The sequence below is a fragment of the Symphalangus syndactylus genome, chromosome 9 (assembly GCF_028878055.3).
Source record: "Symphalangus syndactylus isolate Jambi chromosome 9, NHGRI_mSymSyn1-v2.1_pri, whole genome shotgun sequence".
In the NCBI taxonomy this organism is placed as follows: Eukaryota; Metazoa; Chordata; class Mammalia; order Primates; family Hylobatidae; genus Symphalangus; species Symphalangus syndactylus.
The window spans coordinates 123,884,291-123,903,069 of NC_072431.2; the positions used below are offsets into that span (position 1 = coordinate 123,884,291).

The following is an 18,779-nucleotide window of genomic DNA, read 5'->3' on the forward strand; positions in this document are numbered from 1 at the left end:
TCATGGAAACAGAGAGTAGAATGGTGGTTACCAGGGGCTGCGATGGGGGAGGGAGAAGTGGGGAGCTGTTAATAAATAGGTATAAAGCTTCAGGTATGCAAGATGGATAAGTTCTGAAAGTCTGCTTTATAACATTGTACCTGTGGTTAACAATATTGTATTGCGTATGAAAAATCCATTAAGAGGCTAGATCTTAGATTAAGTATTCTTACCACAATAAAATTAAAATTTTTTCTAATGAAGCAGAAATTAAGACATTCCAAGATAAACAGAAGCTAAGGGAGTTCACCACTAGATCTGCCCAATAAGAAATGCTAAAGGGAGTCTTGAAATGAAAGGATACTAGACAGTAACTCAAATTCACATGAAAAAATAAGGAACGTCAGCAAAGGTAACTATGTAGGGAAATATAAAAGTCAGTATTAATGCATGTTTGGTTTGTAACTCCTCTTTTTCTTCTATAGATTTAAAAGACAACTATATAAAACAATCATTATAAACTATGTTGACGGGCACACAATATATAAGAATGTAATTTGCAACAACATGAAGAGAAAGGATGAAGCTATATAAGAGCAAAATTTTTTAAACATAATTGGCACTACGTTGGCATTAATTCAAACAAGATTGTTTTGAACTAAGATGTTAATTATAATCACCAAGGGTAACAAGGGTAACGCTAAGAAAACAACTAAAAATGTATAGTAAAATAAAAGAGGAGGGAATAAAAAAATGGTGTACTACCAAAGATCTAATGCAGACAAGAAGGACTAGTAGAGGAACTGAGGAACAAAACAGATATAACGCATGTAGCAAAGAACGGCAGAAGTCCTTCCTTATCACAATTACGTTAAATGTAAATTGATTTAAATATCCAATTGAAAGTCAGAAGTTAGCAAAATGAATGTTTTTCAAAACGTGATTCATTTTACACTATCTATAATAGATTCATCTTAGATACAAAGACACAAATAGGTTAAAAGTAAAAAGACAGAAAAAGATAGCCCACGCAAACAGTAACCAAGAGAGCTGGAGCGCCTACACTAACATCAGACGAAAGACTTTAAGATCAAAATTATTGCAAGAAACAAAGACACCATACAATGATAAAAGAGTCAAACCACCAAGAAGATATAACAATTTCCACATAATCTCAAAATATATGAAGCAAAACTGACCAAATTGAAGATGAAAAAGAGTTCAACAATAACATTTGGAGACTTTGACATCATACTTTCACTAATGAATAAGACACCCGGACAAAAGACAATCAAGGATTTAGAAGACTTGAACACCATAAACCCACTAGACATAACAGACATACATATAACACTCTACCTAACAAAAGAATACATATTCTCTTAAAATGCACATTTAGGCCTGGCACGGTGGCTCAAGCCTGTAATCCCAGGCACTTTGGGAGGCCGAGGTGGGCGGATCATGAGGTCAGGAGATCGAGACCATCCTGGCTAACACGGTGAAACCCCGTCTCTACTAAAAATACAAGAAAAAAAAATTAGCCGGGCGTGTTGGCGGGCGCCTGTAGTCCCAGCTACTCGGAGAGGCTGAGGCAGAAGAATGGCGTGAACCCGGGAGGCGGAGCTTGCAGTGAGCCGAGATCGCGCCACTGCACTCCAGCCTGGGGGACAGAGCAAGATTCCATCTCAAAAAAAAAAAAAAAAAAAAAAAAATGCACATTTAACATTTAGCAAGACAGACCATATTCTGGACCATACAACAAACTTTAACAAACTTAAAAAGAACAGAAATCAAATGAAGTATTTGATCCATATAAAATTAAAGTATAACTCAACAGCAAAAATAAAGTGTGGAAAATTTCCAAATATTCAGAAACTATCAGTTCACTCTTAAATAATAAGTCAATGAAGAAATCATAGAAATTAGAAAATACTTTGAAATAGATGAATATAAAAAAATAATAAACCAAAACTTCTGGGATGCAGTGTAAGCTGCATCAGACAGAAATCTATAGCTGTAAATGTCTACATTAAAAAAGAAGAAAGATCTCAAATCAATAACCTAACCTTCCAGCTTGGAGCAGTTAAGAGGGAGACAGAGAGCGCAAACTAAACCCAAAGCAAACAGAAGGGAGAAATAATAATGTTTTAGAGCAGAGATAATACAAAATAGAGAACAGAAAAACAATGGAGCAAATCAAGGAAAACAAAAGTTGGACCCTTAAAAAGACAAATAATATTGACAAGCCTTACCTAGAATGACCAAGAGAAAAGTTACTAAATTACTAAAATCGGAAATAAAAATGGGGACATTACTACTAATCTTACAGAAATAAAAACAATTATAAGATAATGAGCAATGGGATATCAACAAGTCACATAACTTAGATAAAACAGACAAATTCCTAGAAACACACATACCCAAACTGATTGAAAAAGAAATAGAAAATCTGAGATCTATAATAAGAAAAGAAGGAATCAGTATCAAAAAACTTCCAGATAAGAAAAGTCCAGGCCCAGAAAGTTTCACTGATTAATTCTGCCAAATGTTTAAAGAATTAACACCAATCTCTCTCACATTCTTGAAAAAAAATGAAGAGAAGGGAGCATTTCCTAACCTATTCTATGAGGTCAGTATTACTGTGATCCTAAAGCCTGACAAAGATATCACAAGAAAACTACAGACCAATATGTCCTATGAATTTAGATGCAATAACCCTCAAAAAAAAAAAAAAAACCTAGCAAACCAAACGTAGCAGCATATTCAAAAGATCATACACCATAACCAAGTGAGATTTATCCCAGGAACACAATGGTGTTCAACATACATAAATCATGTTAGGTAGTACAAAACATCAGTAGGATGAAGGAAAGGAGGCACAACATGATCATCTCAACTGATGCAGAAAAAGAAAAGCATTTGACAAAACTGAATGCCTTTTCATGATAAAAGCACTCAAAAAACTAGGAAAGGAAGAGCACTTTCTCAAACTGATAAAGAGGACCTATGAAAAAATCCACAGCTAATATCATGCTTAATGGTGTAAAACCAAAAACTTTCCCCTTAAGATTAAGAAGAAAACAAAGATGTCTGCTCTCAACATGTCTATTCAACACCACACTGGATGTTCTAGCCAGATAATTAGATAAGAAAAAGAAACCAAAGGCATCCAAACTAGGAAGAACTAAGTAAAACTATATTCATAGATAACATAATCTTACATGTAGAAAATCCTAAAGAAGCTATACATGCACACAAAAACTACTAGAGCTAGTAAATTCAGCAGTTACAGGAGAAAAGATGAACATACAAAAAGATAAACATACAAAAATCAGTTGTACTTTTCTGCACACCAGCAATTAAGAATAAAAAATTAGACTTAAGAAAACAGTTCCATCTAAAATAGCACTGCAAATTATAAAATACTTAACAATAAACTTAACCAAGAAGATGCCTAACTTATACACTGAAAACCACAAAACATTTTTTGAGAGAAATTAAAGAAGATCTAAATAAGTAGAAAGGCATTCTATGTTCATGAATTGCAAGACTTAATATTGTTAAGATGACAATACTCCCCAAATTGATCTATAAATTCAACATAGCAGCTTTCAAAACTCCATTGCCTTCTTTTGCAGAAATGGACAAGCTGATCCCAAAATTCACATGGAATTTTATGAGAGAACTTGAATAGTCAAAACAATCTTGAGATCTAGAAATCTCACATTTCTCAATTTCAAAACTTAATAGAAAACATTGTCATCAAAACTTGTGGTACTGATATGAAGAGAGACATACAATTCAAAGGAACAGAATTGAGAGTCCAGAAATAAATCTATATATCTATAGTTAACTGATTTTCAACAGGAGTATGAATGATTCAACATGATCATTCAATGGGAAAAGAACATCCTTTTCAACAAATGGTGCTGGAATAATTGGATTGCCATATAAAAGAATGAAGTTGGGCCTTTGCATGATAGAATATATAAAATCAATTCTATATGGACTAAAGACCTAAATATAAGAGCAAAAACTATACGATTCTTAGAAGAAAACACAGGGGAAAGCTTCATGACTTTGCATTTGGACATGGATTCTTAGATATGAGGCCAAACACACAAGCAGCAGCAAGAAAAAAATTAGATTTCATCAAATTGTAAAACTTCTGTTCATCAAAGGACACTATTTAAATAGAAGGTAAAAAGACAACCTACGGGATGGGAGAAAATGTTTTCAAATCATATATATAATAAGATTCTAGTATCCAGAATATGCAAAGAACCCTTAAAACTCAACAACGAAAAGACAATCAACCCAATTTAAAAATGGGCAAAGGATGTGAAGAGACATTTCTCCAAAGAAGACAAACAAATAACCAATAATCATATGAAAACATGTTCAACATTGTTAGTCATTAGGAAAATACAAATCAAAACCATAGTGAGATACTACATAGTAGTCACTAGGATGGCCATTAACAAAAATTGAAACTAACAAGTGTGAGCAAGGATGTGGAAAAATTAGAATGCTTATCCATAACGGTGGAGATTTAAAATGGTGCAGCAACTGTGGAAAACAGTTGTGGTTCCTCAAAAAGTTATCATGGTATTATTATATGATCCAGCAGTTCCACTCCTAGCTACATACCCAAGAGAAGTGAAAACAGACCTTCAAACAAAAATTTTTACACAAAATTTCACAGCAGCATTCACTATTCATAATAACCAAGAAGCAGAAACAACCCAGTGTCTATCAGCTGATGAATGCATAAACAAAATGTGGTATAACTATACAATGGCATATTATTCAGCCATAAAAGGGTACGACGTATCAATATATGCCACAGGATGAATGACCCTTGAATAAATTATGCTAAATGAAAGAAGCCAGACATCTAAAACCACATATTGTATTATTCCATTTACATTAAATGTCCAGAACAGGAAAATCCATAGAGACAGAAGGCAGGTCAGTGTTTGCCAGGATGTAGGGGAAAGGGATATAAGAAATAATTGCTTCTTGGGTACTGGGTTTCTTTTGCAGTGATGTAAATGTTCTGGAATTAGTTGTGATGGGTGCAGATACTAAAAACCACTGAATTGTGTACTTTAAAATGGTTAAACTGGTGAGTTTTTTTCAAAACAAGTTCAACAGTTTTGGATTTTCAAAAAAAATAAAAAGCAGCCAAAATTTCAACTCAAGAGAGAAGGGTGTGTTTTAAAAAATGCACCTCATGACAAGTTATGACAATTTTGTTTCTTCTCGTTCTTATTTTTCTTATCTCCAATAACTTGAAATTGCCCCCCCCAAAAGAGTGTCTTTTAAAATTAACTTCTGACCTACGTTAAAAAGTGGCAAAAATAAAAATATATATCTAAATTAAATTAATATAAAATTTACATTTCTTTGAAAAAAAAAACTATATGTTTTTAACTGAAATGACTGACCTTCCTTATTAAATAGTAGTTATCAGTCCCAAATGGAATTTTGAAAATAATATCTAATCAACTGTTCTGTGTAATATATTTGTAGCATTTGAAAAGTTGAATGAAATGTGTTGCTTAAAAACTACCAAGTATAAATAAAATGTAATTGCTTTTCCTAAAAACAAATATGTTCAGGTTAAGTTCCTTAACATCCAAGAAAAGAAATAACGTCTGCAGGAAAACCAGTTCTTTCTTCTATTTGATTACTGTGTCAGAAGTTAGTATTAAAATTCAACTCAGCAGGTAAGACTTAGTTTTATTCTAGAATGAATGGTACAAACCTTGAAAACACATGTGTTTAAAACAGTAAGAAATATAAATAGTCATACTATTTTACTGTGCACAGTAAACTTTGCTAAAGAGTTTGGATGTATCCATATCCATTTTTACCATCCCATGAAAGAGCCTGGACCCTCCTTCCATACTAGTCTTTGTTTCATCAAAGACAGCAAAATGCCAATGGAAAGTCCAAGGTGGCCAGAACAATAAACCTGTTGAACTCTGGCACGAAGACAGGTGGGCCTGCATCTTCCTGAGACCTTCAGAGGACTCTCTGGGCCACCTCCTTAACACTCATTCATTCTCACTCATACCTCACAGAAAACAGAATTATCCCCAATTATCTTTCCTAAGTTTTCACTTCAAGCTTGAAAAGTAATTGATAACTTTAAAACCACTATATTAATAGAATTTTCTAAAGACATAAATCAAAATAATTAACTACTAAATCTGAAGAGAGAAAAAGCCATAAAGCAAAAGTAAATCTACAGTGGCTATAGACCAGATTTACAGACAGCTTTCTTTCCATATGACACAAAAATCAAAAGATGAACTACAACTGAAGAACTGTATGATTATAATCATCCTGTTGCAATCAGTCTTTACTACATTTAAATGATATATTTTGCCATTTTCATAAGAAAAGAAGGTGGTACAACATTTACATTTCATATTGGTGATGGTTTTTCCCTGATGTCAAAGTTCATTCCCCAAGTTAGCTGCTATCTAACTTTTTTTTTCTCCAACTGGGATGATGAAAAACCAACTGGATTTCAAATTCAACATTAACTATATAAAAGGGTGTGCCATGTATATGATGTAATTGACTTTTCTATCCACCAAATTCAAAAAAACATACCAAAGATGTCTCTTTCACTGCAAATCTAAATTTCAGATTTGTGGCACATATGAATTTAATGTGACTATATTTAAACTATACTGACTAGCTAAACTTTTTTAAATGGGAAGGGGGAGAAATCATAGTTTCAAAGAAGCTTAGGAAATAGCACTCAGATTATTTTTTTTTCAAAATACTTTTGTTGACATGAAATAATGCTGGTCACTTTCAAAATATAAAAGAATACAGGGGCCCATTGTTTTTAAAATGTTACAATGCATTAACTATTAGTTTGCTAATTTTGATTTAATATGCCCTTCAAAAGGTTAGTTTTAGGGTATTTTAAGTGACTTATAAAATGATATTATATAAAAAATTGATTCACAAGGTTATTCTAAATGTGATTCATTCATAAATTCCATGTATCTTTAAAGTACTTAATGTGTGCATTTCTAATAATTTGCCTATCAGACAGTAGCAGAAACACATAAATAATGTTTCTCTACTTTTGAATGATGAAATAATGAACACATCTTTCAGTGAGGAGTGAAGTGCTAACAAAATACATGGTCAGTAAATATATTATGTTTTTACTAATATCATAATACTTTTATTATGCTGTTCATCACTACAAATTAACACTCAGAGTTTATCATACAGGAGTAATCAAATTTGAAAACAATAGAATATATTAAATAATTAAATTTCTACTTTAAGAGTATATTCTCACAAGTAAGAAAGAAAATTTCAATTTGAATAACATCACTACCTAGTTTATATATATGAGTATTACTAAATAAAATACATGTTTCTCTCTATACATATAGATATAGGACCGTTTGTTTAAGAGTGGTAAGAGGTTAGACAGTGTGGTCAAACATTTTATCATTATGAAATATATAAGAATCTTAACGACCTCTGCTTTGTTCAGCAAAGACCGCAAATAATTCCAAGTGCAATTACACCAGTTTGGGGAAACCACTATTTTCTTAGTTTTATAGATATATAAAGTGAATTCTGAAAAAAAGCATGCAATATAGCACTATGTAATGGAAATTTCCAGTCATCTGCAAAGCATCTTTTGGTTAATTTAGTTTTTTAAGTTTCAAAATGAATTAAAGTACTTTATGGCTAATAAAAATAATGACTAGGTGTCACGATACAAATTGAACAATATTAAAGAAAAATTACAGCACCTTGTGAAGCGTATTTTCTACTGCTCTCATGTGATTAGCAACACATTCTTTGTCTCTAGAAAAAATAAAAGATTAAGTGTTAGTAAAACTCAAAACTTACTACAACTGTTACACATTTTAGTATAAGTCACTGGTATTAAAAAATAAGGGTCTGATATCACTGTTCTCCTTTTATTTTTTAATTTAACTTTTTAAATTTTGATTTTTTTAATTCATTGTTCTCCTTTTAAAAGTATAAAAACTAACCATATTCACTGATATATTTCCACATTTAACTCATATCTTACATTTTGTTGCCTGTCCTAAATTGGGGTAGGGAAGAATAAAAACTTAAAAAAGTGAAAAACAAAGAAAAAAATCACAGTTACATTATTGATCATTTAAAATGTGCTTTAAATGGTAAAACTTTATTCTTTTATTTCTAATGAAAAAGACTTTGAAAATCTTAGTGATGGGGATATATAAGAAATGACCATACTATGCAAAATAGTATTTTCCTTTCCACACAGTCTTTTTATGCTATAATAATTACACAGAAAACTCCTCCGTGACTTGTCTAGGAATATGCAAAGTTACTAGTTTCTCCTATCAGCCTACTATATTGATTTTAGCCTTCATAATGAAATAAAAAGTTTGAATGAAAATACTGAAGATAAAAATCTAATTGTAAATTGAAATTGAAAACTGTAAATAATGTATTAGTCTCCAGATTTCAAATCAGCTTTCTTTGGTTTTATAAAAACATGTGCCCGTGGTCACAGATCATAGACATGTCAAAATACTGAATTAACAGCAATGTTTTGAAAATACAATTTGAATCTGGAGGTTTTATAAGCCTATTTTCATTTATCTCAGAATTTTCTCAGTGCTATAAGACTCACTGGAAATTACCTGGGCTAAGCCTCTCATTTGACATGATGAAACTGGGAGTGAACAATAACAACAAAAACTGATTTAGTCAAACTTATATTTTAAAAAATGACAAAAACATACACCTTATATGGTGGTGCAATGTTACATAGCTTTACAGTTTTCCAAAAAACTATCAGTGGTTATTCAAACATGCCAATATTTTGGCCGTGTGTCAATTCATGTTTTTATTATGTTTGAGTAACGTCACAAACCCTGTGGCAAAGCTTATGAATAGCCTAAGATTGTGGATTCCTTGTTCAGTGATTTATATACATTCTGCAGTTTACAGACTATATTCATATTTGATGATATTTTATGCTTGTTTGTCTCAAAAAATATTTAATTAACGTATATTTTTGCAAGTAAAGAAATTCAGAATTCTAAATTTAGAAAACACTGAGTTTATCAAAATTAGATGTTTCTTTATTCCTTGAAAATAGATATTCTTTAAGCCATGCTGTTGTACAAAGAACTGTCCTAAAGTATTCCATGAAATTTGATATGAGGAACAAATAAAAATGCCCAAGAGAACTGTTCAAAGTGAACTTCATAATGTATGTCAACTTGATTACCTGGTTTAAAAAAAAAAAAAAAAGGAAAAACACTTTCATCACATTTACATAGTGGTCTACTCTGAAAACTATACATTTTTCTACTTAAAATATTAGAATATACAGCTATAAAGATTAAATGAGTTTTCCACGGTCAATACGTTTTATTGTATTTTTTAAATGCTATGATACACATGCTGATTGTATGCTAACATTTCTTTATGGAAATATTACTCACAATATTAGTATATAATAATATATGCAGAGCAAAATTTTGGAGACAGTGGGGCAGAAGAGAATAGGAATGTATAACAGAAGATACTACGAAAACTTCTAAATAGAGTCTTACATTTCGCATTAATAAAACATAGTTTCTAACATGTAACACTACAACAGAGCCCAAAATAAGCATAATTAGAGGTTATATAGAAGCTTATACTTTTCTGAGGTTTCTCAATAAAATATACATTTAGTATGTTAAGAGTTTTTCTTTTTTGAGGATATATCAGAGAATTTCAAAGAAAGACAGCTGTTACTTTTGTTTTCTAACACTGTATTATCCAGGGCTAAAACCCAGAGCATGAAAGTAAGAATTGATCTTTTGTCTGTTTTAAGTGATCTCCCCAAGGTCCAAATGCTCACTTGGCTGCCATGCGGAGGGCACTCTCTGCATCATGGATGTTCTCCTCCAGTCGACGCTTGTCCTGCTCCAGCTGGGTAAGATGTCTATTGAGCTGACGCAGAGATTGATCTTTTCTTCTCAGCTCCATCTTTGCCTCGGAGAGACTCTGCAAGCAGACAGAAAACAGAGTTACTTGTCAGCCCTGATAATTAACTTCAATTTATGCCATAGGCTATTAAACAAAGAAGAATACAGACTGACTGAGAAGTAGACTTGGGTCATTACACATCAAAGTTGAACAAATTTTCTGCAAAAATTTTATATACTTACTAATTAGAAATGATAGAACTGATAAGGTTTTGGAAAATGTTTCATTACAAAATACAGTTCCATTTTATTTTTTTAAATACTGCAAGGCAAATAAATTGTATTCTTACTAAAAATAATCTGATTATAAAAATCTCAAGTTGTACTTTCTTTTAATGATGAAAAAATAAAGATTTCAGGGTAGAAAGCACATGAAATTTAGAGTCAATTTTATTCTAAATAGAACTAGAGTTAAGAACTATCATATGCCCAAACTATGCATGTGATTGAGAAAATGATAGACCAGGATATGTATGAGAAAATGGTAAACCCGAGATGAATGAGTACCACTACTGTCTTTATAAATATATAGTTAGGTGGCTATAGACATTTCAGCAAACAAACAAATTGGACTCCAAAATAAAATTCACTTGCTTCCCAGTAAATAACTCTCATGTCAAGGATAGCAACACAAATAGGATCGACATGTTTTAACTAACAAAGTTATAAATAATACTTGCATTCAGAATTATTTGTGTTCTATAAATGTTTTCTTATTCACAGAAGTACAAGATCTGTTGATTTATATTTGCCATCTACTTTAATCTGAAATATTAGCGCAAAAATTTCAAGATGCCATTGTGCAACTTCATATTGAAGGCTTAGAATCAGAAGCTCACAACTGAGAGAAGTATTTTCTAGACCTCACTTAAAATTCTAGGATGCAAAATAGTACAGGGATCAGAGGATTGCTTAGCACTAAGAATCTTCTTACTCCTTTGCCTAAAAAATTTCTAGCTTATTCTAGAATAAGCTTATCAAACAGTTTTTTATTAAATTTATTGGATGGTGAGCTAAATAATTGAGTGCATACATGTACTTTTTTCTTCTTGCTCAGTTTAGCCACACACTAACATCCACAATGTGCTTCAAAAATCTAGTAAAGAATAAACAAAAATGTTATAATTTCATGTGTAAAACTCTTCTAACAGTATTTTTAGTGCATTCACAATGGGTAGTATAAAAAAAAGAATAGCATAAAAAACTTAAGCTGCATACATGTTAAACCAATTAATTCCCTCTAAATGCTGGTGAATTGAAAGCCATCATCAGTCAAACCAGGTATTTTTAAATGTTAAAAGCTTTAAAATTCAGTAATTCACTTTTCAAATAGTCGAATTCCTGTCAAATATAAATCAGAAAATTAAACAAACTATGACTACTTATGAGACATTGTATTTTGTTTTAAATCTTCACCATTAACAGATCTTCACAAACATTCCACCACAGAAATAGTCACTGATTCAAACCAACTTTAAAAAGATGGCAAAGAATAAATTTTTAAAACCATGCTAAACCTACTAATTTTGTGCCAATGCTAAGATAAAGACACTAAAGCATCATGAGATTTCTTTATTTAAAAGAGTAAAATCCTTTTCAGTTCGTTTCAAAGTCAGCATTCCTGACATCTTTCAAGCAACAAAAAAAATCAATTTTTCAAATATGAAGATCAAACTAATGGTCCACCACCAGTTATGGATAAAGCTTGAATTCTTCCAACAAAAACAATACATTTGTGCCAGTCCATTCAAATTCTTCTGCTCAATAACTCTTATGACTAGAGGTGCATATTTGTGAGGGGACTATCCAGCATTCAGTATATTATTTCTAACCTTACCCAGATTGAAGCTTGCTGATCCAATCTCAGGGAATCCATGAGTTTGAAATTATCATAAACCCACACTTGACATTTCAATAATCCTACCATATACTTTCAAAGAAGATATAACTCATAACATTAGAATTTCTACTACATAGCTAAATCTTCTCGTTTCCATTCTTTCATTTTCATGTCTCGGGGCAACGACAGGAGTCATCAAACTCTTCTAAAGCTTATACTATTTCAGGGGTATAGAAAAGAAACAAAAAGTGGTATAAACAAAGTGATATAATTCATACTTCCTTATGAAAACAAAAATATAGTTTTTTTGGAAAAAAGATCATAGTTTTATAACTTACAGACATAGAATTCTCATTTGAAAAGAGGAGAATGACATCATGAAATACATCAGTGGGTCCTAAGATTGATGGGGATGGGTGTAAAACACCAAGACATAAACCGTGATTCAAGAATACGTCTTTTCCCTAATACTTAACCTTTTTTAAATAACAAAAACAGAATATTTAAAAATCCTAACACTGAGCTTTAAAGAAAAATATATTTGTGTATATATATTTACATATATATATACACATCACATATATATTTATAAATATATATCCATATATCACATATAATTTTAAATTCAGCTTTTCTTTTCTCCTGTTCAGACTGATCTAATTAAAACCCATGATAAACTTTATGGACTCTAATATTTCCAACTGAATGACTGAAACCAAGAGGGTGCGCCTCTAGGCAGCAAGACAACAATGATAAGCAGCAGGTTAGCCACTAATTTCTCAACCAGGGTAGACTGTGAAAGTGTGATGTTCTGATATCCAAGAAACTGTTCAGGAGAGAATAGGATAAATCAAGTTTAATAACTCTGCTCCTAATTGTTCCCCCAATGCTCAACTCTAATTACTTGGAGAACTCTCCTGACTGTCACCTGATATTAAGTTGTTGGAGGCTGAGCCTGGAACAGTGAGATAATCAATAAACATTTAGTGGGGAGAAGAATGAAGATCCTGTTAAGCAGTGGGAACCTGCAGCACCCAAAGCCCTTCTGCTCATGAGAAAACCTATGGGACAGCCATAGTGATTGCAAAGCAATAATCCAAAGAACTGTTTTTAGGCCTTGAGGCCTTTAAGCAACAGTACATTTGAGGAAAAAAGGTTAACACGGTCACCCTAATTACAGCCCACTTTCACGTACTTCATATATAAGTGAAGACAAGCCAATTAGGTAGAAAGGAAGATAAGGGAAGTTTTATTTGTATACTAATTAAACCCCTGATGAAATTAAAGGAAAAACATACAGCTCTGTAATTGTGTCTGAGAAAGGTCACTTCAGGTTCAGTTATCAGAACAGCACAGCCTTGAGATATTTCACTTAATCCACAATACAGCCCTCATTTTGTACTCAGGTCTTAATATTTACCAAGAAAAAAAAATTCAAAGCCTGATACTGAATTTATCTTTAAACAGCGTTGTGAACAATTTTAGCTGTTAGAAAGTTAAGGCTAGATATGATAACAAGAGTCTTTTAAAGAGCAGAAAAAAATATTCTACCTACACAAGAACCAATGTCACAATATTATTTATCAAAGATTTCCAGTTTTCATTTTAAATCCAAAATGTTTTTAAGCAAATTTTTACAATGCTATCCCAAAATGTCTGTATTTCAAAAGCTATTGTATAATATCTTTATTGCATTTCTTTTTAGATAATTATGTCAGTGCTTACCTTCATTTTCTCTGTTAAGGAAGAAAAAACCAACGCTTTCACTTAACTACTCCTATAAGAAAATACTTACATTTGATTGTTTCCAGAAATGATCATGAAAAGCTATTTACGGTTAATGAAAGCTGGCAGGAACAGTATGGATACAAAGGAAGTAGTGAAGTATAGGAAAAGCTCAGGAATAGAATACATGGTAGATGCGAATATTAAATAACCCACACATTTTTTAAATGTATTTTTTCTTATCCATAGTTGCTGAAATTTCTATAATAAGCATGTAGTACTAGTGAATAACAGCAAAAATTACTTTAAGTCATACATAATATTATATTTCTAAAGCTTCAAATGTTTATTAAGGCTAATAATTTTTAATTAATTATAAAATAAATTGAAATTCTATTACCTCACACCTATGAAAACATTTTGTGCAATGAAAATTTTTAAATAACAGCTTTATTGAGATGTAATCCACATACTAAACAATTCAATCTTTTAAGGTGTACAGTTCAGTACGTATTCACAGAGTTGTACAACTATCATCAATGGAGGTCTTTTTTGAAGTAAAATTCTTTAGAAAAAAAACCTTAGGAAAACAATGTGGCTATCTAAATATAGTATCTCTCAGTTTCAGCAAACTCTAGTTGAAAACTGCATAAGATATACAAAGTGTATCATTCTGTTTAGAAATGATTTTTGAAATAAAAAATTTATGAAATGAATTCCCTGAATTGGAATATTTAATTAATAAATGCAGTATAGTACAAACGTTAAAGTTATCTTAAAGGATATGCATATCTCTTCAACTAATATTTCTGGATGCCAAGCGAATCACCCAACATAGTTCTTTCTCATAAGGGTACAGTATAGCAGTGCTTTAGACCATTAGGCCGCTAGGAAGACCAAGCCCCAGGGGATATTGCTTTTATAGATTTGCTTTTGTCTAATGGGAAATATCTATGGATCTACATTCCTACACACTAAAAGCTAATGGCTTATTCAATTTGGTATAAAAAGTTAGTCATACAAAATGAAAGGCAAGACAACAACACAAGTGTTATAAGAACTAGGCTACATTTCCTTGCAGGGGGAAAAAATATAACATTTAAAGAAAAATAAATTTATTGCTGTCCGACTGTTCCTTTAAACATCTCTAGATTGCAATAAATTTGGTTAAAAAGCTTAGTAAAATTAATGTTTGAAAAGGAAATAAGGCTGTCTTCAGCCCTACTGTTATGTAACAACTAAAAAATTATATTAATCAAGAATTAATTAAATACTTGCTAGGTAGATCAAACTGTACAGGTTATCACAGAAACTATAAACATAAAATGATACAACAACCAAATTTGCAATAGGGCTGGGTAAGCAAGTTACGAATGAAACTAAAGAATAATATATTTTATAATAAAGCCAGAAAATCTGTAAGATAAACAATTAGATAATTTACAATAAAAATACAACAATAAAAGATGTTGGTATATAGTACAGTTTATATCTGAATAAATTTCGATCTTGGTATCTTATATTTTATATGAGGAATTTAAATACAAAGTTATGTAATTTAATCTTCCTTAGGGATACTATCTTTTATTGTTTTCTAGTAATACCTACACAGAAGGTAGGTGACATATTTATAAACTGAAGCTGAAGCTCAAATAACTTACCCACTTTCAGGGTTAAATAAATGGCAGTCTTAGTTAGAACTCACATGTCTAGTAAGACAACAGATGTTAAGGTATTCTATAAACTGTAAAAGACTACATAAATGTAAAAGGCATGATTAATGATTACACTTCTACATGTAATGTCATTACGGACTGTTCTTTAAATCTCCACCTATATATGACAACTTATAAGTGCCTATATTATTTCTGCCTCATTTATTTACTTATATATACATACAAATACATATAATTTTTAAAATTATTTTATCACACTTGAAAAAGACAAAAGGAAATTAACAAAGAGTGTAAAATATGTTACTTTTATAAATAGGCCATGTGACAGATGATTAACAACAAATAGGGCAAATGAGCAATGAAAATTCACCTTAAAAATTTCCAAGCATGCTATAAGATTTTGTTATATAATGCCTCATGATTATCTGTACCATATTCTCACATATGCCTTTGAAAATGTCTTCCTAAATGGTGTCAATATAAAATAAAAAAGCTAATTCTTCCCAGTAAACTAAATGAAAGTGATCAATAATAAAATATAATGGAATAAAAAGGAACTTCATAAGAGTATTCAAAATATATTGAATGGTATTTGTTCCAAGCATCGCATATAAAGCACAAAACTTTGTGATAGACTAAACGTATTAGATAACAGTGAAGTAAAGTGGAAAAGAAATAGTTAAAACACATTTTAAATGACAAAAAAAAAAGGAGGATAGTAAAGAGAACCACAAAAACCCTCTCAACTGGAAAATATACTCAGAAAAGTACAAAATAGAAAAGTGGTAGCTAGATTTATTGTGACACACGGCATGTAAGCAGTAATGTGGCAGTAATGTTTTCTGAGTATAAAGCAAACTGAGTTTGGCTGCACTGCAGACCTCATGAGACAGAAACTACCTGCAGATGACAACCATCATGATGCTGCTATAACAAAATCAGCTCTTATACGACATCTACATTCTCTTGGTAAATACCTAAGAAATATGAGGGGACAGAATACACATAGGCTCTTCTGTTGGACCTTATCAGCCATAGCATACTCAAAAACTTCGCAGAGCTGACAACCCCAGCTATGTGGAGGTCCAAAAAATTGCTGAATTCCCTGGCAATATTTTAAACGAGTCGAGCTATGAATTAAGTTGTAAAAAACTATCATTTAGAATTTAAATGCTGTTTTAAAATCATTTGAGAATTACCTAAAACAAATGTCTGAGAAGAATTTGAAAAAATTTGAATAATCTATAAAGGGCTTCATATAGTTGGGTTTCTAATATTTAAATAAAAAACTTTGTTGAAAAAAATCTTTCAATTTCGAGAACTGTTTTGGTGATAGAAGTGAATAATAGGGTAAATAAGCCTATTAATAATTAAAATACTCTTACATTAATATTTTCATTGTACTACAGAATTTAAATGGCCATTATTTAACGTGAATATGTTATATATTAACTACTTTGAATAAAAGTAAATCAAATACCAACTCAATAAAATTCAATTATTTAAGAGAATTTGAAGGTCAAATTTAAAATTCGGAAGATAAATTTAGGTTATTTTAGACTTAAATGTAAATAAAACAAAGTTTTGAGTTTTTTCTTAAAAGTTTATTCATTGGATGATTTTTCGTGCATTAAGTATTTTACTACTGATTTCTATCTTAATTTTAGAAGTATGTCCACGGGGGAAAAAATTCTAGACAGCAAATGTTTGCTAACTTTCACTATGGGGAGTGTTCCACATATTTTCTTGCACTCACAGAACAGTGCCTCTCATATTGTAAGTATTCAATAAATGCTGCCCATTATAACTGCTGTTGTTATTTCCCCTATAATCACTGGGGGAAAATTACTTGAGTAACAACTAAGTATCATTATTGTCATTACAACTCAAGCATATTATAATTACATTAGCTCATTTGATTCTTTATAATCCAGTGAGGTATATATTATTACCATTCCTGTTTTACACGAGAAAACTAAGAATCAGAGAAGTTATTTCCCCAAAGTCATGGAACTAGTAAATAGGTTTATGTCAAAATGTGAGCCCTTCTTCTGAATCTAAAACCTTCTTCTAAACTCTGTACTACAGTAGTGTTAATAACAATGTCTTCAGATTTTCCATAAAATCTACTAACTGGGAAATCACCATGGAAATGTAAAACCAATATTTCTCTTATTTATCAAACTCCATAAAGTCAGTAAGGTACTTTAATATATTTAAATGGTTACTTTCTACTTATATTAAAGTCCAATAAGAGCTTCAGTATTATTTAAGGATACACTTTCAACATCAAACATTGAAGAATGCACAACTCAAGATCCCTTGTGTGAAAGTGGGATCACTGTCATAACTCATTAAATGTACTAATAAAAAATAAATATTTGTAAAGAAATGATGAATTGTATAGCACTCCATTGTAGTATAGAATTTTATATAATTCAAGACACATTGGGCTGTTGCTTTTTTTAACCTTTCAAAAAGCAATGGACTTACTTACCTTTCCTTTATAATTTACCAACAACAGCACTTAACTTTCCCTGTAGATTTTAAAATTGGACTGCCTAGCATAATATCACCTTTTTAATATTTGTAACAGGCCAGGCGCGGTGGCTCACGCTTGTAATCCCAGCACTTTGGGAGGCCGAGGCGGGTGGATCATGAGGTCAGGTGATCAAGACCACGGTGAAACCCCGTCTCTACTAAAAATACAAAAAAAATTAGCCGGGCGTGGTGGCGGGCGCCTGTAGTCCCAGCTACTCGGAGAGGCTGAGGCGGGAGAATGGCGTGAACCCGGGAGGCGGAGCTTGCAGTGAGCAGAGATTGCGCCACTGCACTCCAGCCTGGGTGACAGAGCGAGACTCCGTCTCAAAAAAAAAAAAAAAAAAAAAATTTGTAACAGCAACCCACCCTATCACAACAGTATATCAAGATACCAAGCTCAATAATACAGCATCTGTAGCTACCTCTTCCTAGTTAGGGAGATCTTAGCTGCTATGTAAGAAAACACTTACGTGCCTAATTTAAATCAAAAATGTCATCTTTAAAAAACTGGTATCCAGCCAGGTGTGGTGGTGAATGCCTATAATCTCAGCACTTTGGGAGGCTGAGGTGGGCAGATTGCTTGAGGCCAGGAGTTCAAGACCAGCCTGGGCAAAATTTGAATAGGATGCTTGAATTAGTGGACTCCCAACTCCCATCCTTCTTTAAACTGGAATTTGCTTTAATGTTTTCTATGAATTTTGTGTAAGATTTCATTTAAAGAAAGGGTTCTTTAGCTAAATATACTTGCCAACTATTGTAAGAGAAGGCCATGGGAAGCTTCTGAAGGAGTCTAGGCTGTGAAGCATCCCTCTTTGATCTGTTTGGGAATCATATATATAAACTATAACTGTCTAATTAAAGAAATACAAGAGGTCATTCCGGCTATATCATCATAGCTCATTTAAATCTTCAGTGGAATTCTAACCAAGGTTTAATATGATTTCACCTGTGAGTAAAAGATACAATGATATACTATGTTAAAAA

General features: G+C 31.8%; 1 protein-coding gene across 50 annotated transcripts in view; it reads right to left on the minus strand.

Annotated features, from left to right (window-relative positions):
* CCDC171 (coiled-coil domain containing 171) overlaps positions 1–18,779 on the minus strand; it is a 416,355-nt gene that overhangs the window by 102,346 nt on the left and 295,230 nt on the right. For all 50 annotated transcript variants that reach the window (XR_010113576.1, XM_063609154.1, XM_063609151.1 and 47 more), the window contains 2 exons: positions 9,887–10,032; positions 7,782–7,836 (listed from right to left, as the gene is read on the minus strand). Coding sequence is in view for 49 of the 50 variants with exons in the window: in XM_063609154.1 (XP_063465224.1) it covers positions 7,782–7,836; positions 9,887–10,032 (201 nt within the window). In the remaining variant the exon portion in view is untranslated. The remainder of the gene's footprint in view (positions 1–7,781; positions 7,837–9,886; positions 10,033–18,779) is intronic.